General features: G+C 41.2%; 5 protein-coding genes across 11 annotated transcripts; 3 read left to right on the top strand and 2 right to left on the bottom strand.

Moving 5' to 3' along the window:
• The first annotated feature begins 4579 nt into the window (after positions 1-4579).
• Positions 4580-7057, top strand: LOC127757764 (WRKY transcription factor 44-like). Of its 4 annotated transcripts, none has more exons than XM_052283339.1 (3): positions 4580-5056; positions 5256-5366; positions 6367-7057. In XM_052283339.1, exons 1-3 carry the CDS (start codon positions 4728-4730, stop codon positions 6965-6967), a joined length of 1041 nt encoding a protein of 346 aa, XP_052139299.1. In that variant the 5' UTR covers positions 4580-4727; the 3' UTR covers positions 6968-7057. The 4 variants fall into 4 exon arrangements, with proteins under 4 accessions (XP_052139299.1, XP_052139302.1, XP_052139298.1 ...); XM_052283342.1 differs by having other exon boundaries at positions 6385-7056; XM_052283338.1 differs by having other exon boundaries at positions 5253-5366; positions 6367-7056.
• A 5423-nt stretch (positions 7058-12480) lies between these two features.
• Positions 12481-14163, top strand: LOC127757303 (WRKY DNA-binding transcription factor 70-like). Its single transcript, XM_052282805.1, has 4 exons — positions 12481-12744; positions 12852-13254; positions 13397-13501; positions 13633-14163. The coding sequence occupies exons 2-4, from the start codon at positions 12863-12865 to the stop codon at positions 14099-14101; spliced, it is 966 nt and encodes a 321-aa protein (XP_052138765.1). The 5' UTR covers positions 12481-12744; positions 12852-12862; the 3' UTR covers positions 14102-14163.
• On the bottom strand, positions 14029-22514 carry LOC127757307 (leucine-rich repeat extensin-like protein 5). 4 transcript variants are annotated; one of them, XR_008013412.1, is made up of 7 exons: positions 21397-21621; positions 21157-21257; positions 19367-19508; positions 17430-17695; positions 16869-17079; positions 15997-16131; positions 14166-15258 (listed from the first exon to the last, which is right to left on the bottom strand). XR_008013412.1 is itself a non-coding variant. In XM_052282810.1 (2 exons), the coding sequence occupies exons 1-2, from the start codon at positions 22512-22514 to the stop codon at positions 17042-17044; spliced, it is 603 nt and encodes a 200-aa protein (XP_052138770.1). In that variant the 3' UTR covers positions 16867-17041. The 4 variants fall into 4 exon arrangements, 1 of the variants encoding a protein (XP_052138770.1); XR_008013411.1 differs by having other exon boundaries at positions 14029-15258; positions 21157-21620; XR_008013413.1 differs by lacking the exon at positions 17430-17695 and having other exon boundaries at positions 21157-21623.
• On the top strand, positions 18329-19568 carry LOC127757304 (probable WRKY transcription factor 46). The gene is made up of 3 exons (XM_052282806.1): positions 18329-18717; positions 18810-18917; positions 19023-19568. Exons 1-3 carry the CDS (start codon positions 18401-18403, stop codon positions 19438-19440), a joined length of 843 nt encoding a protein of 280 aa, XP_052138766.1. The 5' UTR covers positions 18329-18400; the 3' UTR covers positions 19441-19568.
• Positions 22515-23745: 1231 nt separating the features above from the next.
• On the bottom strand, positions 23746-24123 carry LOC127757317 (transcription repressor MYB6-like). Its single transcript, XM_052282820.1, has 2 exons — positions 23990-24123; positions 23746-23905 (listed from the first exon to the last, which is right to left on the bottom strand). Exons 1-2 carry the CDS (start codon positions 24121-24123, stop codon positions 23746-23748), a joined length of 294 nt encoding a protein of 97 aa, XP_052138780.1.
• Positions 24124-25570: the final 1447 nt, after the last annotated feature.

Here is a 25570-nt window from a genome sequence, read left to right as displayed (position 1 = left end):
ATGTTTTCAGGGAAATATAGTTGGATGTATTTATAGTACCGGTCTAATGTAGTGGGCCGAGATCACTGTGGATGAAATTCCTCAAAGCAGGTCAGGCCCAATTAATCTCATGCATTACAAAGCAGAAAAGTCTACATTACTCCCTAGTAGTTGCTCGTGTTCGATTTCCATTCCTCAACTACCGAACCCACATTCACCGGTCAACTTGTGCTAATGTAACATCCACATAAGTACCAAGATGGATGCCATTCTCTCTCTTCTTCCCTCTTGGGCCCACAAGCTTGGCAGAGCTCCACCAGGATTCGTCGTTGTTGCCGCCGGAGAGCAGCGCCCTGATCGAGCTCCGTGTGATCGCACAAGAATAACAACGAGAGTTGACAAGGCCAGAATAATCCAACGCTTGCCTCACTCCATAGGCCATATGGGCCAGTGCCTACTGGGTGCCATACTGTTGTTGATTATTTGGCTTGTGTTATAAAGTTTAGGATTAGTTTGGAAAGCAGAAATTTCACAAGATATTTACAAGAAAACAATTCATTTCCTCCCAAATTCTTGTGAATGCCTCCATTCCAAATTAAAGAGGCCTTAGGCTGTGTTCGGCATCACTTAATCCCAACCTCTCTCCCTCGTTTTCCGCGTGCACGCTTTTCAAACTCCTAAACGGTGTGTTTTTTACCAAAAAAGATTCTATACAAAAGTTGCTTAAAAAATCAAATTAATCCATTTTTAAAAAAAATTAGCTAATACTAATTAATTAATCACACGTTAATAGACCGCTCCGTTTTACGTGCGTAGAGAACGAGTTCCCATCCAGCACATAGGAAAGTAGCCTTAGTCTTTTGTTGGGCACAGTGTACTGTCACATGTTGCATCTAGCCCATAGGGTTTATGATTAAAACTGGTAAGCTGACTGTGTCTTGTATCCAGATTTGAAAGAACTACCGATCTCTTTTTCTTTTTTTTAAAGAAAAACATACTATTATAATAGTGGACTGAGATTGTGGAATATAATATGGGGATATGGCTGTCGTTGCTTTCATTCTCTATAATTCTTTTTTTAAAGAAAAAGCATACTATTATAATAGTTGAAATACGATGTAGATGTACACATCATGCATATGTAAGACTCCCGTACGATGGATCTTTGGAGTAATCAATAAAAAGATGAAACTAATTTCTATAATAGTTCCGTAAAATCTTTATGGCCCAATTAATATCCATGCATATAGAGATGGAGAACGCTGATCGGTGGGGACACTCCATGCAACCACCAATTCTCTATTATTATCTTACTCTTTTTTTCTCTTTACCCTATCCATGTATGTATGCATGTAGTAATCTTTAAAAATATTTTTTCTTCTAAATTATTTATCCGATATATGATCCAATCACATCATTATATTTGTTATAGTTAGATCTTTACAATAAACTATCACATAATTATATTCTGATAAAAAATATTTCAAAACGCTAAAACTCAATTTTCAAACGTGATAGCAATATGTATCAACCTGTGTTTTTACTGTGTTTCACAAAATTATTTAAATGTTTCATAGGGTATTTCTTTCCATCATACATGTATAACATAATGTTTCATTATTGACCAGCAAAGCCACATACCTACTCTCTCTATCCTATATAAAATCCAACCCTAGCATCTCAATGCAAAATTAGTGGAGAGTTAAAATGACCAAATGCCCTTCATTATTGAAAAAAAGTAGTAATGGTGATAGGTAGGTAAAGAGTATTGAAGAAATAAAAGTTCTCATTTTACATGCTGAGAGTATGTAGGATGGTAGAAGTTGATTTTTTTTAAGATAAAATTTAAACTCTAGAGAAGTAGTACCTATCATCACTCTCTCTCTCCTGCGTCCTGCCATACTACTTACTCCCTCTCCACCCCATCATGCACATGCATGCCTATAAGGATACTTAAAATATTTTTTCCTAAACTAGGTATCCGATCTATAATCCGATCATACTTTATTTATTGTAATTTAATCTTTACAATAAGATATCGCAGGATTATATACTAATAAAAAGTACATGTTTTGAACCATTAAGACTTATTGTTTTATACGTGATAACGACCCGTTTTAACATATGTTTTTACTATGTTTTATAAATTGTTTTAAATATTTAAATACGTGTATTTTATTATATATATAATTTAATGTATTATTAGGTGATCTGACTATCTTTGATTTTTTTTTTAGAAAATAGTTGATCCGATTTGTAGTTTTCTCCTTATCTTAACACACAAGGAGTGGGATTGATTGATTTTTAATCATTCCGTGGCGGCTCCGATATCATGACTTTTACTTTCCTCGGTCCTCACCTGCATACTCCTTTCGTCCAAAAAAGAATCAATCTAGGAGGGTCCCTCCTAAGATAGTATATGTGAATATGAGGGTGTCCAGTAATTAGAAGGGGTCACATCCCCTTCTAGTTTGATTCTTTTATGGACGAAGGGAGTACAAAACTAGTTAGCTAGTGGATCTACTAGTACGTGAATCACACTGACCGATCGAGAGTGATAGACCGGTTAGCTGACCATGAATATAACAGAGAACGTGCTATTCATAAATTGTTTTCAGCTTTCTAGTCTTCCTTATTAATTAACCATATAGACAGATGGCAAAATATCCATCGGACGCAAATAATTTCCATGTGAACATTAATTATATATTCTTGTCATGACATATTGATATTGACACATATGCATGCACACAGTAACACGTCAGCCACAGACTTCAGCCCACACGAAAAATATATATAAGTCGCCTATATTTGAACTTTTATATGGTACCATATAAAAGTTATTCAAAAAATTAGTGAACCGACTACTATTCAAATTATTCAAAAATATTATAGAAGGAATACTCTCAAATATTATTACTTCTACTACTGTCTACTCCATCCCAGAAAAAAAAAATCAACTTCTGCAATGACTTGTCTAGATTTATCTTCGGACATTGGTTTTTTAGATGGAGCTCCATCTAATGCAATAATTTAAATATTTGAAATTAATAAATACCAATTTATATTCATGCTGGAGTCCAAGTTAAATGTATTAGTTGATACGATAATGCTTCTAGATGTGTGTGGGTTTATGTCAATAGAATACATACCCAATGTATGTGGCCTAATTAGGAGGAAGAGAGCACAAGAGCGTGCTAGAGTATCGTTCAAAAAAAACAAATATGGGTTGATTGGATCCATGCCATTGTAAATATGCCGATTCAGATAAATGCCACTGCAATTTATCTATTCGTAGCCGTGCCATTAAAAATTTACAAAATTAGGACTATGCCACCGCCATCATGTTTTCCATATCCATCTCCATCTTCTTAAACTTGATGTACTATATTTATCATTAAACGAACTATCATAATATGCAACTCTTTTTATTTAAAATATTTTATTTTTGTAGATATTGTTAGTTAAAGTAGCATGTTGGAGACCGTGTCGAGATTTAAAAATACTTTTATTTTGAGATGGAGGGAGTACCCATTTGAATAGATTCCAAACAGTTGATTAACATATATATATATATATATATATATATATATATATATATATATATATATATATATATATAGTACTAACTATTATGCTATATGTAGATTTACTATTTGACTCAAACACCAGCATTAAATGTTCTTTTTAATATTATAAGACCATACAAGGTCTTTGTGGACGGCGTGAGTATGGACGGAAGTCTTGACCGAAAAGCTCTAGATTGACGGCCAATTGGCATGTTGCATGTGCACTGTGCCTGGTAGCTTATGTCAGGGGGCATGACGTCATGGTTATGTGGCCCTCACCTGTCGATCTGTGTACCCATAACCATAATGTAGGAGCTGGTAGCACACAGTACCTGTAAGAACGACTTATTGAAATTTTGAAAGAGATGGAGAGACTTAATAGTTGACTCAAAGGCCCAAACTAGCTTGCTTATTACTCCCTGTACTCACTGAAAGAGCGAGACTTTAGTTTTCTTGGTTACTAGCCAGCTAATTGATTTTTGAAAGATCCTAAGATGTTAATCGTTGATCATGCATGCATGTGAGCAGTGAGCAGGTATGCATGCAGTTGATGTCTCGGCTGGCAGAAAAGGAGGAGAGAAAAGAAGTGGATAAAGTTTTGGATTTTCGTGGCACACTTTTCAAACTGCTAAACAGTGTATTTCGTGCGAAAACTTTCTATATAAAAGTTGTTCTGAAATGAAGTATCAGATTAATCAATTTTTTAAGTTTTTAATAATTAAAACTCAATTAATCACATGTTATTACCACCTCATTTTGCGTGAAACGTACTTAATTTTTATCTTCAACTTCAGGAGATTCAAACACCACCATATATTATATTATGGAGAAGTTAGCTAATTAGCGCATGAACTAATATAATACATGCAGCTGCCTGCAGACACCAGCCACGTGAGGAACGACAACCGAACGACAGCTACAGGACCACTCGATCGATCAGGCCGCTGGCCGGGATCGATATGGCTGCTGCAACTATATATACGTACTACAAGCACCAAACCTAGCTAACACGTATACTAGCTAGCTAGAAATTCAAACCAAAATAAGTACTATTATCAGAAATATTCCAGCCAAATTTAAAGCTAGCAAATCAAGCAGCTACAGCTAGAGAAATCGATTGATATCGATCTCCATTATTATCCAACGACGACACGACGACGCAGCGGCGGCGATCGATCGATGGAGGAGGCCTACTGCATGATGATGGTGGGGAGGGAGAGGGAGCTCGTGGCTGAGCTGCGTCACCTCCTCTTCCCTTCTCCGTCTCCGACCACCCCCGCGAGCCACTCTACTACTGCGCTCGCCGGCGACGACGAGTGCTTGCCGCCAGGGCTGACAACGACGACGACGGTGTCCGGTGGTGGAGGACGGCGGCGGGGGAGGAAGAGAGTCCGCCGCGACAATGATAATCTCAAGCTGCTTCAGGCAGATGATGATCAGGAGGTCCTAGCAGCAGCTGTTCATGGCGATGCAAATGCCAAGCCTCTTCCTAATTTCACCAAAACAAGGTGCTAATTAATATATCCATGCATCAAGCTTAATTAATTTCTAGGTGTCCATCAATAACAAGAACACTGCACACCGCACCTGCTTTCTTTTTTGTTATATTTCTGAAAGCAAATATAATCAATATAATGCACGAACGGTTCGGTTCATCATGGATTTAGAAATTTTGATTACATCTAGCTAGTTATGTATATGCAGCAGGAGGAAGCAGCAGACGACAACATCAACGATGGTAACGACGGTGCCAGATTTCGATGGGTATCAATGGAGGAAGTATGGTCAGAAGCAAATTGAAGGTGCCATGTACCCCAGGTACCATATCATTCCATATTTACATATGTATGTATCGTCACTACTGCTACATCAGTGTCATAAATCGCACTGTTTAGCACTGTTGCTACAGTGCTACGTCAGAACACTGTAGCACAAGACAGATTACTGTGCGCCTCTGACTTAGAACGAGCTAAGTCAGAGCAGCCGGTTCCGACTTGCAAGCATGCTCTGAGATGGAATCATTAATGTTATAAAATCAAGAAACTGCAGCCTTGAAACTCTCCCTATGCAAGAAATTAATGAGACCATCTATCTCAAAATAGGCTTGTTTAGTTCCCCATAAACTTTTTCTAAAAACATCATATCAAATCTTTGGACACGTATATAGAGCATTAAATATAGATAAAAAGAAAAACTAATTACATTGTCTGCATGTAAAACGCGAGACGAATCTTTTGAGCCTAATTAGGTCATGATTAGCCATAAGTGCTACAGTAACCCACTTGTGCTAATGACAGATTAATTAGGCTCAAAAGATTCATCTCGCAGTTTCCAGGCGAGTTATAAAATTAGTTTTTTCATTCGTGTCCGAAAACCCCTTCCGACATCTGGTCAAACGTTCGATGTGACACCAAAATAATTTTATTTTATCAACTAAACAAGCCTCACGAGAGATCAGAAATTAAGCCCTTTTGGTTATGACGTGGCATGCGCAGACAATCGATCAGTCCTTTCACTCGGATACGCGTAACATATGCATGCAACCTTTGTGAATTGGTCGTACAGTACGTACGTGTAGGGCCCACAAGCCCATTACTAGGTGAATGATTAATTGCACGCATCGTCGCGCGATACACATTGTTGGGGTATGTTACAACAGATCCTACATATGTGTGATTGATTCCACTAGAATTAATTATCCACATATAAAAGCTGAAAAACTGAAGTGAAAAATGCAAGATCATATAGTAATTAGCTAGGTTGCAAGTTTGTAATGATATATGGATGTGTGACTAATTAATTACTGTAATTAACATAGATCGATGGACGCATGCAGGAGCTACTACCGGTGCACCAACAGCACAAACCAGGGCTGCCTCGCCAAGAAGACGGTGCAGCGCAATGGCGGCGGCGGAGCAGCAGGGTACACGGTGGCCTACATCTCAGAGCATACTTGCAAGTCCATCGAACCATCGCTGCCTCCGGTCATCCTCGACACCACCGTCCGTGCTACCAACAACCACCACCCGCCTGCAGCCTCTTCTTCTTGTGCTGCTCAATCACCGGCGGCGGCGGCGACATCGTCGTCGTCGGATATGATGATGACGAGTACTAGCAGTACTAGTAGCGAGACTGGTAATTGGAGCGGTCAGCACGGCGCCTACGCGTGCCGTCGACAGATGATCGCCGCCGATGAAGAGTACTGCTGCTGGGACACTCCGGCGACGACGACCACCTCTGGTTCTGATGGTGGTAACAGTAGTACTTGTGCCGATCAGGAGATAGACTTGATGAGCGGGCCCATCAGGTCGCCGCTGCACATCGCGGCGGACGGGAATTGGGTGGACGATTTGCTTCTTGTTGGTGATGGGCTTATCGACATATCCAGCGCTAACATCACCCATTTGTTCAGTTTCTAAATACACTCATACACATCTCTGCTATATGTATTAGATGTTGCTTATGAATTTTGCATGATGATGTTGAGATTATAGACATATAATGATTTAATCTATTCCATAAATAAATCATGATATTAAAGATAAAAACTAGCATGAACACATCATTAGATCTACACATGTAAACTACACAGTATAACATGAATAGATCAAACATGCGCAACATATTGAACACGTACCGAGGTGGCGGAAAGACCGGCTGCTCGGTCGAAACTTTTCGCAGGCGTCTACGAAGGCACGCAGCACGCGAGCGAAGAGGAAGACGAGCCGTCGCGGACGAACAGGGAGCAGTCGCGCAAAGCGCCTTCTCCCGGTGCAGGACGTCGAAGGCAGAGGTTCCGGAGACCTACTCTCCCGATCGCAGGTGCATGCCGGCGAGCAGGATGGAGTAATCTACGAGCGACAGCGCAGCACAGAGTAGGAGACAAACCCTAGATTGATTTCGCGTGTGTTGCGTGAAGGCGGCGGCTATCTCCATTGCGCGTAACTTATCCGGACTCCACGCCATTTGCACGCACCGAAGACGAACAGGGAGCAGTCGCGCAAAGCGCCTTCTCCCGGTGCAGGATGTCGAAGGCAGAGGTTCCGGAGACCTGCTCTCCCGATCGCAGGTGCACGCCGGCGAGCGGGATGGAGTAACCTACGAGCGACGGCGCAGCACAGAGTAGGAGGCAAACCCTAGATTGATTTCGCGTGTGTTGCGTGAAGGCGGCGGCTATCTCCACTGCGCGTAACTTATCCGGACTCCACGCCGTTTGGACGCACTGGATTTTTCGGAAACAAAACTGCAAAAGGAGGCTGGCATCTGCGCAAGGTGAGGAACCAATTTTGACAGACCATTCGACGCGTACGTCGTGCACGCGCGCCGCCGGCCCGGCCAGGCCAGCGAGCGCGCGCGCGTGTTCCCCCTCTTCTCTCCACCACACATGCTTCAAGTGGCTAGGAGGGCATCCTCCCTTTTAAGAAGGTCCCCCTTTCCTAGAATAAGCAAGGTGGTACTAAACTCCACATGCATGCCATCCCATGAGGTGGGCTTTTGTGATTTTCCAAAGAATTAATCTTCGAGTGGGCTAAGGCCCATTCATTAATTCCAACAGATGGACCAACTCTTTTTTTTTTCTTTTGAAAATAATTAGAAATCCGACCCCTACATCTAACTTGGATGTACACAGCCTGAACAAATCGTGTCTAGAACTAAGCTTACACCTTACACAATTTTCACACCAAAACACCCTATCATAAAAAGAGCTCTAAGACTCAAACAGCTAACAAGAATTGAAGGTAAACATCGAAGAGCATTCAACATGTAAAACTAAACCTGCAACATCTTCCTCAAGTTCCATCCAAATTCTTGAGAAGAATTCCATCATTCTAGCCTCCAAAAGCTTGCCAGCCATGCTTCACCCAATTACTATCTTTTTTTTAAAGCAATAGTCACCACTGACGAGTTTTGTGTGTCCCTCTAAAAATTACCCGTAAAAAAGAGTTAGCTCTTAAAGCATTCAAAACTTAATTATTCCTACGAAATTGAACCGACGAACATAAAACTACCACCCAGAAAAGATTGCCATCTTAATTTAGGATGTAAACCACTTAACCAACTACATTATACATTGATGGGCGAACTCATGTATACACATGAATTTGCACTCTAACAAGTAATTGTGTTTTGAAGCCAGTCCATTAGCCCAACTAAAACTCTATATCAAGATACACGGAGTAAACTAATTGTGAAGGATTAAATGCGGCCGGGCTGAAGTACAGATCGATCGAAACAAAAGCGCGCAGCTGCCAGTCAAACAAAAGCATATGCATGCCTGTCAATATAGCGGTCACTCTCACACACGAGCAGCACGATTTTGCCCATGACATCACCACCCGTGACGTCACCTTGCTGTCGATTGCAGGTTGCAGCTTCCTTGTCACAGCAGAATTAATTTTGTCTCGTCCCCTCTGTCTGGAAATCTTGGGATGTGAACTATCCTGTAACGATAGATGAATCTAAACAGTAATACCATAGTATTATAGATAATAATATTTTGGGACAAATATAGTAGCTTTAGGCCCTGGTTGGGGGAGCTTGTCCTAGCTGCAGCTTTTTCTAAAAGCTGCTTCTGCTAGAAGCTGTCCCAAATAGTTCACAGCTACTGAGAATCTGTAGTTACAGATTCTGAAAAATAAACTAAGAAACCAGAAGCTGAAGAAGCTGGGTTCAGAGCTTTTCCAGATTCTCAGAAGCTGGCTACCAAACAGCTGCTTCTCATAATGTAAAACTACCCTAAACAGTCCCTTAATCTTACACGGACTATATTTGATCTCATAGGCGGAGTTAGGACCCGGCGACCCTAGGCAGCTGCCCGGGCTCCGGCGCCGCATGCATCATTAGATTAGTTCTAAAATCACGGTGCTTAGCCACAGCATGCAGTAGCCAGCATGAAGCAATATAAGTGTGTTTTAATAATCTGTTAATAGATGTTACATACACAATCATCTAGAGTAACCTGAAGCACCATGATTGTTTACTAGATCGTTTTATTCGTTACTTGAGTGTAAGCTATTAGACGTTTGCAACCTGAAGGCAAAGTAAATTTTCTAGCACCCATTATATATATTTTTTTCTTTTCAAGATAATAAATTACTAAGTACCATAGTCTGCAAAAACACAACCATTGTTTTCCTCTAAATTAGAATACGATAAAAAAATGTTATGTGGTGCATAGTGTATGGAGTTATTTGGGATTTGTTATATATCCGTCGGCGTTGTTAATTAGACTTGTCCAGCTCGCAAATATTTCTAGATCCGCCACCGTTTGACTTTTCTACCATTTCACTTGTTCATGTACTCCACAGTCGGCTAGCTAGCCGTACGTGTCAATTTCATTAGTCGTATGCCCCCGGCCCACTAATCAATTAATTTGTGTGTGGACCCATCGGATTCTCAATCGTATGTTCCCTCCCTGAGCAGTCCAACAATGAACTGCACGATCTACACATGTACACGCACAACTCACATATATTGTACTCCTATTATCTATCTACTCACTGCGTCTGTGCCTCTATGGGTTTTCTTCAAACATCGACAACATTCACATCATATATATCTAATTCAAATCAATTAGAACTTATTTTTCATGAACGCGTAAAAGCTTTATATGTCAATATATTAGAAAAAGAGTAGCATACATCGATAGCTTAGGCGGTTAAGGCCGGGGGTAGGAGGGTATAGCGTGACACTAAAAAGCTGGCTAAACTAAGTGCGACTCCTATGAGATAGGTGAGAGAAACAAAACTAAGCTAAACTATGTGTCTAATAGCCTGTTAGCCTCCCAACAGGAATCACCGTTGCCTCAACCAGCACTAAATTAATTATTATTGGCTAGCTAGAATATATAGATATTCACGTCACAATTTTTTCGCAAACACACACAAAAGGATTATACGTCAATATATTAGAAAAAAAACAGAGTTTAAGTTACACGACGCAACCGGCTAGGCGGCCATTGCCAAAGGACAAAGACAGGAAAAATAAGACTGCTAGCTAGGTTATTAATATTCTTCTTAAATTTGGTTTGATTTAGAACAAACATATATACACCCTATTTTGTTTGTTCCAACATACTGGTATGAGCATGTAAGTGTTCAAGATTGTTGCACCTGTCGTTGTCTTTGACTTCTGGTTGAATCAACTCTTGGCATGTACCTTTTTTTTTTCTTTTTTTTTAGAACAGCACGTACCTTCTCCTTCTTTGACCCAGCAAATGTACACGTAGAACATATTCTCTCTTATTCATTATTTATATTATAAGTCGTTTTAAATTTTTTCTTAGTCAATTTTTTTATTATTAACCAAATTATATAAAAACATAGAAAATAATATCAAACAAATATACTATTAAAATATATTTACATTTAGTTTTAATGAAGCTAATTTGATAATATAAGAGTTACTATATTTCTCTAAAAACTTGGGTCAAAATTACATGAGTTTGGCTTAGAAAAAAATTAAAGCAACTTATAATATGAAACGGAGGGAGTACTTGTTAGTACATATTTAATTTGTGTCAGATTAATGTCTTCCTTGTTTAGGGTTTGATTAGAGAGTAACATACTTGCATATATTTGACCATCAAATTCCTTCTCTTAACATACCTAGCAAATGCCAATGCTTTGATGTAACAAAAAGAATAAAATATCATAATATGTCACAACAAAATATATTTGTTTATCAAATATAGTAGTATGACTTGTTTGCTAATTTAATTACCTGTTATTCACTTATTTGAATCAAATGTTGGACTATTTCATAATATTAAAAAATCAATGGACAATTTGTAACATTTACAAAAGCAAAATGGAGTGACGGATTTACTATCACCATCACTATAGGTTTTTAGAGGGGTATAGAAATGCCTTTTCTTTCGATCAAGTACCAGATTTTTTTGATTTTTCAATATTAAAGTTTAATTAGCTCACGCAAAAAAAAGTCTAATTAGCAGACTTTGAGAATGCTAACTTGTGTTCTCCTCCTGTCGCAGGTTTTTTTTATGTGCCTTTTTGTCCTTGTGAGAGTGTTTGCATGTTTGGAGGTCGGAAAACCCCTATTAGTATCGGTTTTTGTTCAACCGAAGCTGAAAAAGAAATACATTTGGGTAGCTGAAAAATAAATAGTGGTGAGATCAAATATAGAGCCGCTAAAAGTGATGTACATGTTCTGAGGCCCTAATTACTGTTTCTCAATTAAATGCTACTGGCCCATAAATAATTAGGGGGCTACCTAGGGACTGTGAATTAATTTACCATGCATACCACTATGCCAGCATATGTCTAGGTGACGAGATTGTGGTGACGTCAACTTGATTCAGTGGGCATGACAGTGAACATATCGATGGGCAGACTGTGCAAGTTTTACCATTTAAAAGTGCAGTGTACTCGTCTTAAATTTTAATTACCACCAGCCCAATTAATCCTGAAAACTTACTCCCATCCTACATAGACAACTATGTAGTACAATGTGTGGAGTGGAGTTGAATACAACTGTAGAATTCACTAGTAGCTAGTATAGTTCTAGTAACTAGTAGTAGCTAGTATAGTTTTAGTAGAGAATTGAGTAATTAGTAGTAGTACGTAGTTTAGGTGCAAACTATATATATACCACACGGTTGGAGTATAATCTGCGTAGTGATTCATGACAAATTAGTGGTCTAAAACTGAACCGCGTAAAAAGCTCAGGTGATTAATTAGAACTTGGTGTTGAACGTACTACCTGATGATCTATCAAGCTAGCACTAAGGAAGAAACTGAGTCCATGCATATATATGAGCTCCATTCAGCATGCGTGTGGTAGGAGTTTAATTTAGTTTTTATGCGTCACACTGCAAGATGCATGAAGGTTCTTCTTCTCCTATATATGTATATTAATTAATCTAGCTAGAGAGAGAGAGAGAGCTAGTGGTTGCAACTTGCAAATTAGTCTAAGTCCAACTTATTCTACTGATAGTCCAATAAGCATGTGCTACATGCATCATATCAATCCATGAGATCTATCGATCTTCCCCTGCAGTTGCCTGAGCCGATTATATTAGGGTACAAGTTGTCTTAGCTGAGGTAATTGTAGGGCCATATTGAACAGCACTGCATACACGCACCATCATCCTGCATATCTCGTGTGTGTATATATATAGCCACATTAAAGTACACACTTGTGACAAACCTGATTAACCACACTGCCGCAAAGCCAGGTGATCATCTCCCTTAATCAGCTTCCATTAATTCTTCCACAACTATCTAGCTAGCACCGATTAAGAACAGCAGCTATCTTAATCAGAGAGCTTGATATCTTAATTAGGAATCAAGGAGATGAAGAACAGCAGCAACAAGAGGCCACTAGTTGCTGATCAATGGCATCCTTCTTCTGTTTGCTGCGACCACCGGGCGGCGTTGAGGGAGATAGCCAGGGGGCAGTCTCTGGTGACGCAGCTCCGGGCCATCGTGTTGCCGGCGCTTCACTCCGACGAGCGAGGCGACCTCGCCGCTCAGATGTTGGAGGGCATCCTCGACTGCTCCAGGAAAGCCATCTCTGAGCTACAGCTTCAGCTCTCTTCTGATTCTCCGCATGATGATGATGGCCATCTTGATGACAAAAGGAGAGTCAGGAAGATTGTTTCCTCTTCTTCTGATGATGATGATCACTGCAGCAGCAAGGCAGCTGAGGATCACAACGCCAAGCCTCTTCGCCAACACAAGAGAAGGTACAAATTATATCTACTTCTGTAAATAAATTTCATTTCTCATGTTTTTCAGTCCTCTGGTTTCACAAACATTTGAATTCATCAACGATTTCTGTTCTTGGTTTTACTGATTGTATCATCTCCAATCAATTACAAACAACAGGAGGTTTGGTGATTCGGTGTCGCTTGAAACTCCAGTGCCACACTACGATGGCCACCAATGGAGGAAATACGGGCAGAAGCACATCAACAACTCCAAACACCCAAGGTATGTAATCAGACATTCATGAATCAATAGTTTCATTCAATTAATTACACCCTTGATTAATCGTGTTATCAAGATCTAATCAGTATAAACACCAACTAATATATATATCTGCATCAATCTGAATTGAGCAGGAGCTACTACAGATGCACCTACAGGCAGGAAGAGAAGTGCAAGGCTACAAAGACGGTGCAGCAGCGAGAAGACCTGCACCATGCCAACAGCTACAATGGCGATCATCCCGTCATGTACACGGTGGTCTACTACGGCCAGCACACCTGCTGCAAGGGCCCTGCGGCATCAGCTGATGATCATGTCGTCGTCGAAGCATCACAGATTAGCACCGACAGCCATTGCCAGAGTCCGGGCAGCAGCAGCAGCGAGCTGCAGGCTGCGGCACACGCCGGTGACAGCAGCCAGTGCAGCAACATCTCCGTCACCTGTTCATCATCAGTCGTCGTTGAGGATTGCAATAAGCTTCTTGACATGCTGCCAGCTGCTGATGAACTGACCACTGATGTCTTGTTGTTCGACATGACTGCATATGCACCTTTAGATTTGGATATCAACTGGGAAATGGATACAAATGCTCTGTGGGCTTGAAAAAGTTTTGTAATTAAACTGATCTATCTGTAACACGTCAACAAACGAGTTAAATTTATCTATACCCTTTTGCAAGTACTGAAAATTATTTCTTCGTAGCCGGTTTGATCAGCGTACTAGTAGATACACAACACAAATAAGCTTTGTTTTCCTTCAGAGAGCAGCATTAATCAACCGGAATAAAAGATCTAGATTAAAAAAAACTATATATATCAGCTTAATTCAATTGAAGTGTCTTATCTCTTGGAATAGTCAGAGTGCATCGGATGCTGCCTGCTCCAGATCGATCTACTGCTTATCTTCTTCAGGCATGCATAAATTAATCGTGCTCTGTTTATAGGACGCTATAACAATACCTTATTTGGGAAATCATATGATTAGAGTACCATGCATTAGGTGCACACTTAACAGCAAGCAACAACGACCAGTGGTTAACAGCTTTAGCTGCTGCTAGCTGATCAGCACCATGTACTAATTAATTATTGTACAATGACGTATATGCGATTAAATAAGCAGGGGATCTGACCCACAGCCGCCACAGGTTTGTCGCATATGCACTTGAATACCATGAATCTATATCCACTGCTTATATACTAGTATTGTAGTTAAACATGCACTCTGTACATAAATATATGCACTTGCAGAATTGAAGTTGCAGCTACAGATTATACTAGCTACCTGGCCAGTGTCTGGACATGACACCCACATCTACTTACGTTGTACATAAATCATGGTGCCCTATATTTATTCAAGTGTGCAAATTGGATTCTGTGATGGGGAAATTTCATCTGCTATAAATAGTTAACAGAATCTCATTAGCCTACGAGGTGCTTACTATGGATGGATCAATTAGTTACTAAATCACCTGCCATTTCACCAAACACCTGACAGGATCTAAGAGAGACAATGACTGCGTTTATTACATCCACGTTTATTACATCCATTTGCATTGTTGAATATGCCCCTTCAGCCAACAAATATAATGGAGTAGGCAGTAAGCAAAAGTGAATATCGTATTACATATATCTCGGCCATATATTTTCTAGTATTCGACATACCTTTAATTATTTGGACACCCAGAAATATTAATGAATATATGTACTGATGACGATATATGCCTCCATTATTCTGCTGCTGAAGGTTGAGCGTGTTGTAGTCTATCATTTATAATATTCGTTCAGTTTTTTAATTTGATCGAGCCATATGAATATCATATCAACATTGCTAGACTATATCTCAAAAAAAAAAACATTGCTAGACCATCTAGCTTCAGTATGAATTTTGTGACGATCACAGATCTGTACCTTAGCACTCTTTGTTGAATCAGTTTTTCAAGAAGTCACACTGACTCACAAGAGAAATTGCATTGTCCTTGAAGAAAAATACATGGAGGTGTCTAAATTTTACACTAAAACTTTTAGTATCTAGAGGTACCAAATTTTATACTAGAAAATATGGTACCTCCTGGTACCTTATCAAGGATGGTAAAATTACCCGACTCACAAAGAGAAGCTTCACTAAGCACATTGTAAGTGTACTACTGCACATGCTTATGAGACTAGATACCAGTTAAGCCACTAGCTAGGAGGGAGATGGAAATTATCTATGTGGGACCTGCTAGAAATATCAGTGAAAACCATCTCTATGCCAGTTGAAACAATCATGGAAAAGGGTTTTAAGGCATTACTCGTACAGTTTTTGAAGTTCACGGTAAAAATAAACTTTTTCTTTGTTCAGTGCATAAAATATACCCCAAGCAGAATTCGTAAGATAGAAGTCGATGTTTTTTCTACCTAAAATTAAAGCATCTTCATAGTTACAGGTGCTCTTGAGTCTTGAAAATATCTCCTCTCCTAAAGTTATAAGAAATTAACAAAAGAGCATCCAAGCTTTACCTCGTTTCAGCGCATCAGCAAAAGAATGAGATGTTTAACACACATCTTATTTCTTTTCAAAGTTGATCCATCCATCCAGACCATCCTCGCCCGGCAGTAGTTCTCTTTTCAAAATCAGCTCCATTATGTTTTTACCTGTCAATTTGATGGGCATTATTATATGCAAAACATTATATGTAAAACATAGTGAGATCATCAATACCGCAATGATTTGTACCTAGCTCAGTATATGGGTCATCCACTGGACCATTCAATTCAAGAATGAAGAAATAATCGATCCCATCAACTAAACCTAACAATTAATATATAGGTAATATTCAGGTTCTGATAGTGATTCAATGGACCCGGCTGGACATCGATCATACCATCATATATGGAAAGAAATTTATAAAACTGTCAAATTGGATTGAGGATTTTGGGCATGTGGCTTATGCAAGGCAGCGTCACCATGTCTTTGTGATAGTACTGTATTAGTGTCTGGATTCCTTGAGCCACCTTTTTTTTGAGAGATAGGGGCTCTTCTCAATCTGGGCTACGCAGGAAACATCTAGCCCGAAACTATAGATATGCCCCTTGGACTGGTTTAGTTGCAACCTTAACCTTAACCTTAACCTTGTTCAATTTTGTTGACAGATCCTCTGCCGCTCTGAACCCCTGAACATAACTACATAATGTTTATAACTCTTTGAGAAAATTTGATTCTACCATTGATGATAGGAGATCGATTTCACACATATTTCACAACTACAACATGGTGAGCAATTTTCTTCTATAAACACCAAGACTGTAACATCGATATCGACTTTTCAGTTGAATTATCAAGCTAGAATTCAGAATTTCAGAAGCCAAAGAGGAAACAGAACATGCCGAACCTTAGGCGGACAGAACGAAGCGGCAGAACACCTTGACTGTGTATGTTTGTCGCCGACCGGCTGCTCAGAACACTACAGGAAACAAAAAATGGCACGGTACTGGAGTACATCCATCCGAGCGTGCTGTCAAACTGAACATAAGGTATTGGCGTGTTCCTTCTTGACTCGCACGGTCACGCCGTGTTTTTGATGGAGTAAAACATCCCGGTCACTAAATTCAAATAAGGAAAAGATATTGTTACTATAATTTATTACAAGTTCTCCATACAAACAGAATAGCAAAAGATAAAGCCATAGCTGGATTGAATTTCCCCTTTTATATTTTTTCCCCTTCTTAGATGGTTGGCTTGGACAGATATTACAAGAAGATCTGCCATTGCTCTATAGCTTGATTAAAGTTAATATTGGCACAATTAATCAAGGCTAAGATACACGTTACTTTGCTCCACAAGATTAATCCAACAGATTCACCAAGCTAGTAATAATCCACTCGATCCAGATTACCAGATAGGTGTTTTAATTGGAAAGAACAAACATGCTTGAGTTAAACTAAAATTGAACCTGCTGGCCAGCCGGTTGGAACAATTGATTGCGTTCCATTGGAGTCAAAGCAAGCATGTCCCTATTCAGGGACCAGTAACGAGGGACAATTTGTGGTCTCCATATATCTTCTCTCTACAACCACCAGAAAACCAGAGCAATTTTTTGCATCCACATATGATGTGGAATGAAGCAGCTGCTCGCACATTTATATTATGGTAACTAGGTCTGTCAGCCAACAATCACAGGAATCATTCCTAGCCACAAGTGACCCCATCCATATCCTCCTGATCATCAAGTACAAACAGAAACGTTTTTCACCTATCAGTTATGGTTGGATGTTGTAATTTCATACACAGATATTTTTTTTAATGATATGCTCAGGTTATTGATAAATCGCTTTTTTTCTTGGGCTGGGTCCGCTGGGATTTATGTTTACAATTGTTTATATACACCTCTTCACAGTGATAATATGCTAAATACTCCATAGAAGAAAATATAATAGACATGCAATCTCAATGGGATTATAGTCACCTAATATACAATACAAATTTTCTTTGTTCCGGAAAAGGGAAATTTGTTTGTTCCTCTACTCGATTACGATGTTCCTGGAGTAATTTTCTCCAAACTTCTTTTAGGATGAAGTTCTGAGCAAAAACTTAACCTTTTAGGTACTTTCACTAATAAAAGAAAACACTGATGCAGGCTCTGACATAAGATATATGTAACTCAGGAGAGACATCCTAGAATAGAACCCATTTTTGCAATTTTTTAGAGTTACATCTGGCTCTCAGTCATAAAATTGTACTGGTATTTGATAATGACCTCACTTCGCTAGACTTTTGTTGTGAGAACATTTGAACAATCTCAATTCCTCCCATCATGGTGCTGCTGCTTGCTACCGGTATAAATATATGCCTAAAGCTGCAGTTAGCTAACACCTTCTGCCCTGACTATCATAGCCACATCTCCATAATAGACAAACTCACAAGATGAAAATTCTTGAATCTTTTGGTCATAGTGACTGTCAAGTAGTGATCAACATGATAGAGCACCAAAAGGCTCTCATGGTGGAGCTGCGTGGCATGGTCATGCCAATACTTCCGAGCGACAATGAACAAGCTAAGCTTGCTCTTCAACTCTTGGGAGATATATTGAGTTGCTCAGATAAGGCTATCTCCATGCTAGAACTTGGTGGAGACACTAACAAGCTGACCAATCTTGTTGGAGGTAAGAGAAAAGGTGACAAGCATAGCATGGACAACCACAACTTGGAGGAGGAAGCCAAAGAAAGTGTTAGCAAGAGAAGGTATATGTATATATTACATGCCACTAGAGGAATGTCCACTAGCTTATCATTCATTGCTAACGAAATTTGATTGATCCTCTTGATTATGATAGAAAGAATGCAGAACACACAGGTTCAACTGTGGCTCAAGCACCTCACAATGATGGACATCAATGGAGGAAGTATGGTCAGAAATGGATCTCTAGAGCAAAACATTCCAGGTATAAATGAGCATATGAACTCCTGTTTATTTCCATTCCTCGAAGCATATTGGTTTTATATAACAGAAAAATATATACATCTAATGAGCTCATTTTCTTAAGCAGGAGCTACTACAGGTGTGCCAATAGTAAAGTGCAAGGCTGTCCTGCTACAAAGACAGTGCAACAAATGGATTCCAGTGGAAATGGAACATCAAAGTTGTTCAATGTTGACTACTATGGCCAACACACATGCAAGGGAGATGGCATAGCCAATCCATATGTTGTCGACACAGCCCATCACAGTATGGAACCTATCAATCAAAACGAATGCAATAGCCCTACACTTGAACACGAAGCCCATGAAGTTCAAGATGAAAGATTTGAAAACTTGTGTATGGTACAAAATATGCCAGAGTATTTGATAGATTTTGAATTGGAGAGAGCCTTCGAGTTTATTATGAACTCACCATTGGGTTCTGAGCATTGGACGTTCGATGATTCAATAAGATGTGAGCACAGTCCAATATGCATATGGGGATGATGACTTGATGTTAGCTATAAGCTAGCTTGGAGTTTCTTCCAGGATGTGCTGTAATGATAAGTTGTGACCTGGTAAAAATACATAGCATTTTGCTCATGACTAAGAAGTAAACCTGAAATTAAGAAGCATGTGTATAATCTATTATTACTATTATAAAAATTGAAGATGTTTCCGCGGTCCGTCATTCGTGTTTGAGTCGGTTATAAAAATTGAAGATGTTTCCGCGGTTCGTCATCCGTGTTTGAGTCGGTTTTAATTTTATGTTTTGGTTTTAATCTATATCTCTTCTCTTCTCTATCTCTATCTCTACTATTATAAAAATTGAAGATGTTTTTGTCACTATTTTGGTACGTCATCCATGTATGAGTCGGTTTTTAAGTTCTTTTTCTTTTGAAAATACATATCCGTATTTGAGTCGGTTTTTAAGATCGTTCACTTTTGGTAATCTAGAAGGAATCATATAAGAAATCTGTTTAAAAAAACTTGCATGCTAACTTGAGGTGATCGCACTCCTAACTGCAGCTCGTGATTTTCTAAAAATATATATATCCAAGCGAACCCCCACAGTGAATTTCATCCTAACTAAACCATATAACAATAATAAGATTAAAATAGACTTCACCCGTTGCAACACACAGGTATTTTTTCTAGTTAATATCTCAAATTAGAAATCCTATGTGGTAGATACATATGTTGCAATGCCAATGCAGTGCTGGATATGGAAAAGTGATTCTGAGTGAGTTTGGCAGTTATTTCTGTATCACGCAAAATACTTGAAATTCTGAATAATACATTAATGGTATTGTGGAAATGTGGATACAAAAGACATATATATGCAAACCTTCAATTTTAGGCGTAAAATCTTTTTTCATATATATTTTTCCCCTTGTATAATTTTCCAGCTCCACACTGTTTCTCCAGTGTAATACAACCAACTGATAGCTAGAGTCACAGTCCCCCAGACCCCCACCCAAAAAAAAAAAAAGAAAGAGAAAAGCTAGAGTCACAGTCACCAATATATTTCATGGATTGCTTCTTTAAAATGAATTGAAAAGGCAGTTGCAAGAACTTGTGTGTGCATTCATCTAAATTTCACATGCACGAGATGGCAATACTGGATGCAAACGCAACCACTAGCGTGTAACGCATGTTGGTATCAAGTCCAATTTCCTTTCATCGGTCAATAGTAGCTAGCTAGAGTGCAAGTAGACAGGTGTTTGTTGACAATGGATGGAAGATATCCTGTATACACAGAGATACAGGAAAAAAGGATGAGAGAGCTTCAGTGTTTTATCTTTGTCTGCTTAAACGGTTGCTCAATTAATCAGCACACACATATGTTGGAAATAAACTAGTAGAAAGATACTCCAGATTGTTGGGACACCCTTGCATTCATTTTCATCGCTTCCAACAATAATCACTAGAGCTTGGAGTTGAACTGTTCACTATTTAGCACAGCGATTTTTAATCAGGCAGGGGAATACTTGTGCAAAATTTGCGACGTTCTGTTAAAATCGATTTCTATTTCTCCATTGTCCCTATCGAGATGGTTTTTCTTCTTTACATTAAAAAAAAGTGATGATTTTCTTTTAGCAGGTACAATTCTAGATGATATATTGTTATCAGGTGAGGGCCCGTGCATAGTCAAAGCAGTACTGAATAGTGGGTACTACTAAAATTATTCAGAAATCAGACAAAGCTATCGTAATTACGTACCTGGATGGATGGAGTGAGTGTTCCCATGCTCTTGTACTTGCCCACCAAAGGTAGCAGCACCAAAAAGACTCCTTCCATTACTGTTCGTTCTCTCCATCCACCTGTGTATCCGCCGGAAAAGATGAGCACCGCCGGCAAGGTCGAATCTGCTCCACCCTACCTATACGGTTCATGAATCCGATGCACACAGAAACTGTTGTTATATGCCACAGTAGGCAGAGATGGGATGCGGGCATTCACCCCCAAAATCGTAGTTGTCGCCTGAGCTGGGTGAGAAGGCCAATTGTGGGCGGTGGGTAGAAGGGTTTGGTGCCGAGAGAGTAGAGGCGGGGTGGGTTCCTCGGTGGCAGGGAAGACGGGGAGGAGCGCGCGGCGGAAGGCAAGCGGTAGGGTTGGTCTTGGCGGCGGAGAAGGCGCGAGCAACATGGCGCGGCACCGACGGGGAAGGAAGGACTGCAGCCGAAGAAGATATACAAATACAAGGACTGAAAATAGGCCTGGCCAAAGTTTATCAATACTAAATTTTGGCAAGTTTTGGTATGACTAATTTTGGTAAGACAAAGTTGTGTTTGGATTGAAGCTAAAATAGCCTAAATTCACTATTGAAATGGCCTATTTTTTTTGGCAAAATTTGCTATAGGACACTCAAAAAATGTGTAATTAGCCATAGGACACCGTAAAAACGTGAATTGTCTGTAGGACACCGAAAAAAGTGGTAATTAGCTACTAGACACCGGTGACATTATTTTATTATTTTTGATGGAAACGGGAAGAAAAAGAACGGTAAAAGTACATAAATGCCCCCGTGTCGTTTTGCTCCAGTTTCTGGTCCTTGACGTCGAGCTACTGCGCAGCGCGGGTGTCCGCGGCGGCGGTGGCGAGGGAGCAGGCGGAGAGTGCGGCACAGCACAACGAGAAGGTGGACCTGGAGCGACGCTGCGTGACGGCGCGACGGAGAAGGACAGTGCGCGCGAGAAAAGAGCACCGCGGCCGAGCGGCACGATACGGGTGCGCGGAGGCCATGCCTGGGTGAGGAAGGGGTTGCCGGTGCTGGATTCGGGTGCAGGCACGGCCGACTGCGGGCCCGAGTGCGGCGTGGTGCGGAAGCGACGCGATTGCGGTGTGGCTGGCGACGACGGCCGTGCTGTGGCGCAGGCACGGTGGTCGGCGTCGTGCGGGGCTGCTCGGATAGGTAGTGCACTGGCCGTGCGAGATGGCGTTGCGCTGGGTGTGCAGCAGCTTGCGGCAACTTGTGGCAGCGAAGGGGCGCGTGGGTGCAGGCAGCGGCTAGTGGCCAGCAGCTCGCGGTGCAGTGCCGTGCAAGGCACAGCCGATGGGCAGCAGTTCTTCGTCGTCATGTGGCCCGCCCAAAGTTGTGTCTGCTCCGTTCATGCAACGGAGACGAACCGCGTGACGGCGAGGCGTGCGTTGGTGTGACGAAGAAGGACGGCATCGGCGGCGCTGCAGCACAGTGTGTCTCGTCGGGAGGAAGAGAACAAGAAAATAGAAGAGAGGCTGACATCCTTGACCCACATAATCATTGACCTGGCTAGACCCATAGGGCAATTTGGTCTTTTACGATTGTTTCTCTCTCCCTGTTGTTTGGAAATAATAAAATAATGCCTTCGGTGTCTAGTAACTAATTATCACTTTTTTCAGTGTCCTACAGCCAATTTACGTTTTTACGATGTCCCACGGCTAATTACACATCTTTTGAGTGTCCTGAAGCAAATTTTGTCATTTTTTTAAGCATGCCAAAATTTGGCTTTAAATTGAATAGACACTAAACACTATTAAAATTGTAAATATTGGTAAGTCTAATTTAGGCCACAGACCAAATCAGCCCGTAAATACTGAAGTACAAAATAGGGTCCAATTTACAAAATTCCTTATCAGTTATCATCATCAGGAATTCAGGAATCAAGGATCCTAATTGCAAAACTTCCATGTGGCTGAGTGGGCTATATCCTGGGCTTTAATTGGGCCTCTATGCGATGGGCCTAGGCCTTAGGCGCCTACCTATGGATCGCAAGAGCCCCAAATGAAAGGAAACCACGTTTTCCTACTTAAACCATGTACATTTAAGCCCATTTAGAAATTAGAACAGAAAGGAATAAGTTCACCGGAGGTCCCTCAACTTAACAGCGAGATTTTTTGAGATCCCTTAACCACAAAACAAGAAATCTTCACCCCTAAACTATACAAAACCGTTCACTCAAGGTCCCTAGGCAGTATATATGGGTGGTTTCGCTGACGTGGCATCCTAGTCAGCCAGCGCGGCGGCGGGTGGAGTGGCGGAGGGCGAGCGTGGCAGCAGAGCGGAGGTGGGCGAGCGCGGAGGCGCATCCAGCCCACCCCAACCGACCAAAGCACGCCCTTTGCCCTCGGCCATAAGCCCCGCCGCCAAGTCGCCGTCGCCGTCCTCCCCGTCGTCGTCAAGCGGCAGCGATGACTTCGCGGTGCTCCTCGATGCGGAGCTCAAGCTCACCTCCGCCGCTGACTCGGCCTCCGCCGGAGACACCTCCGCCGCCAACGACGACTACGAGGAAAGACCCCTCCCAGCCTTCCCTCCTTCCTCCTCGAGCTCCCTCACGCCGGCGCCGGCGCCTGCAGGGATGGGAAGCCGACAATGCTGGCCGTCGTGGTCAGCTCGCTTGCCGCGGCAACGCTGGTCCTGGCGCTAACCGGCTGATGTGTCTGCGGATCGATGCCCTGGCTCATGAGCTTGCGCTTGATGTGCGTGTTCCACCTGCAGAACCAATCAATCAGCACCAAGAACACAAGAAGAGCTAACCGGAGTAGATGACAACACGTTGAAATTTGTTTTGCTTACTTGTTGCCGAGAAGGGCGTGGAGCTTGATGGTGAGCTCGTCGTCGTCGTCGGTGAAGTTGCTGCACTTGAGGTCGGGGCTGAGGTAGTTCATCCAGTGGAGGCAGCAGCTCTTTCGGCAGCGGAGCAGCCCCATCGCCTTGGGGAGGGAGAGAGGGTCGACAGGGAGAGCGCGCCGCTCGCCCGGCGGGCGGCGGCGGGGCCCGTAGTCGAGCACCCGGCACGTTCGAACATCTTCGACGCCGAGCTCACCGTCGCGCCGGCCGCCACCTCTCCTCCTTTCCCGCCACCGCCGTCGCGTCGACCGCCTCTCTCTCCCTCTCCCGCCGCCGCCGTCCCCGCTCCGCCGCCGGCCACCTCTCTCCCCCTCGGTCGCTGCGCCTGCTCGAGACTCGAGAGATTTCGGAGAGAAGAGAAGAGAAAAAGAAAAAAAACAGAGAAATGTGGGACCCACACCATTGTCTCACTTACATGTGGGCCACACATATTAATTTTAATTTTTTTTTGCTGACTAGGATGCCACGTCAGCAAAACCACTCGTATATACTGTCTAGGGACCTTGAGTGAACGGTTTTGTATAGTTTAGGGGTGGAGATTTCTGGTTTTGTGGTTAAGGGACCTAAAAAATCTCGGTGTAAAGTTGAGGGACGGCCGGTGAACTTATTCCGAACAGAAATAACTCCGGGTAATACGTCCAGGCTCCAAGCGGTGCAGAAAAATGGTAGGAAAAAATTATAGACTAACGGAAAATAATGCAATGAAAACTGATGCATATATATAGCTAATCAACTCCGGCAACCTTCACCGATTAGCTGGCTATCTTAATCACAATTTACAAACAAGACCGAGCAATAAACAGTTCTTTTTTGACGTCTGTGTCCAAACCATCATCTCATACTTTGTGTTTATCTGTGTAAGTTAATCCCTCCCAACTTAAACTTCTTTTTCATGCTAAAAATTCCACCACATCCTTCTCATCCCCCGTACAATAATACGAGTAAATATAGACCAAGTTAGTATTAATTAGAGTATCCATATAATATAGTTGGACGGACTGCGACCTGCATCGATCGTCATAATACTATAATTAGTATATGAAAATTGCCAAGACTGTCGTGTATCTAGCTAAGCTTATTTCTTGATGGCTGCTAGCTACTTGCACAATGCTAAACTAATAATTGATTGATTAACTAGGAAGACTAAACCAATTCAACTTGTGAATTGACAACAATTTCCCCATCAACCACTTCTATCCCTACACATGGGTATTATTGTTGTTCTGAATTTCATCTGTACCGGGCGGCCCGTATTGATTGCGTATTTAGCTGCCATGTTTGTCATCTTGAAGAACCAACAATTCTCTTTTGAAAAGACTCAGCTTACTTCAGCCTTCAGTTGACCATCTCTTATTTTCAAAATTAAATCTCTTTTTTGCATAATTGAATGTTCTGAAGATCTAAACGGCAATACAACTACTCCTCTCATTGTTATCTTTCTTGAAACAAGACTAGCCACTTCATTCTGAATTTGTGATGGCTGCTTTCTATGTTGCATTATATTTAAGGGTTCAATTACATCGAGTA

The sequence above is a fragment of the Oryza glaberrima genome, chromosome 12, assembly GCF_000147395.1.
Source record: "Oryza glaberrima chromosome 12, OglaRS2, whole genome shotgun sequence".
In the NCBI taxonomy this organism is placed as follows: Eukaryota; Viridiplantae; Streptophyta; class Magnoliopsida; order Poales; family Poaceae; genus Oryza; species Oryza glaberrima.
Note: the sequence above shows the minus strand (reverse complement) of the source record. Positions and strands in the feature narration are given on the sequence as shown.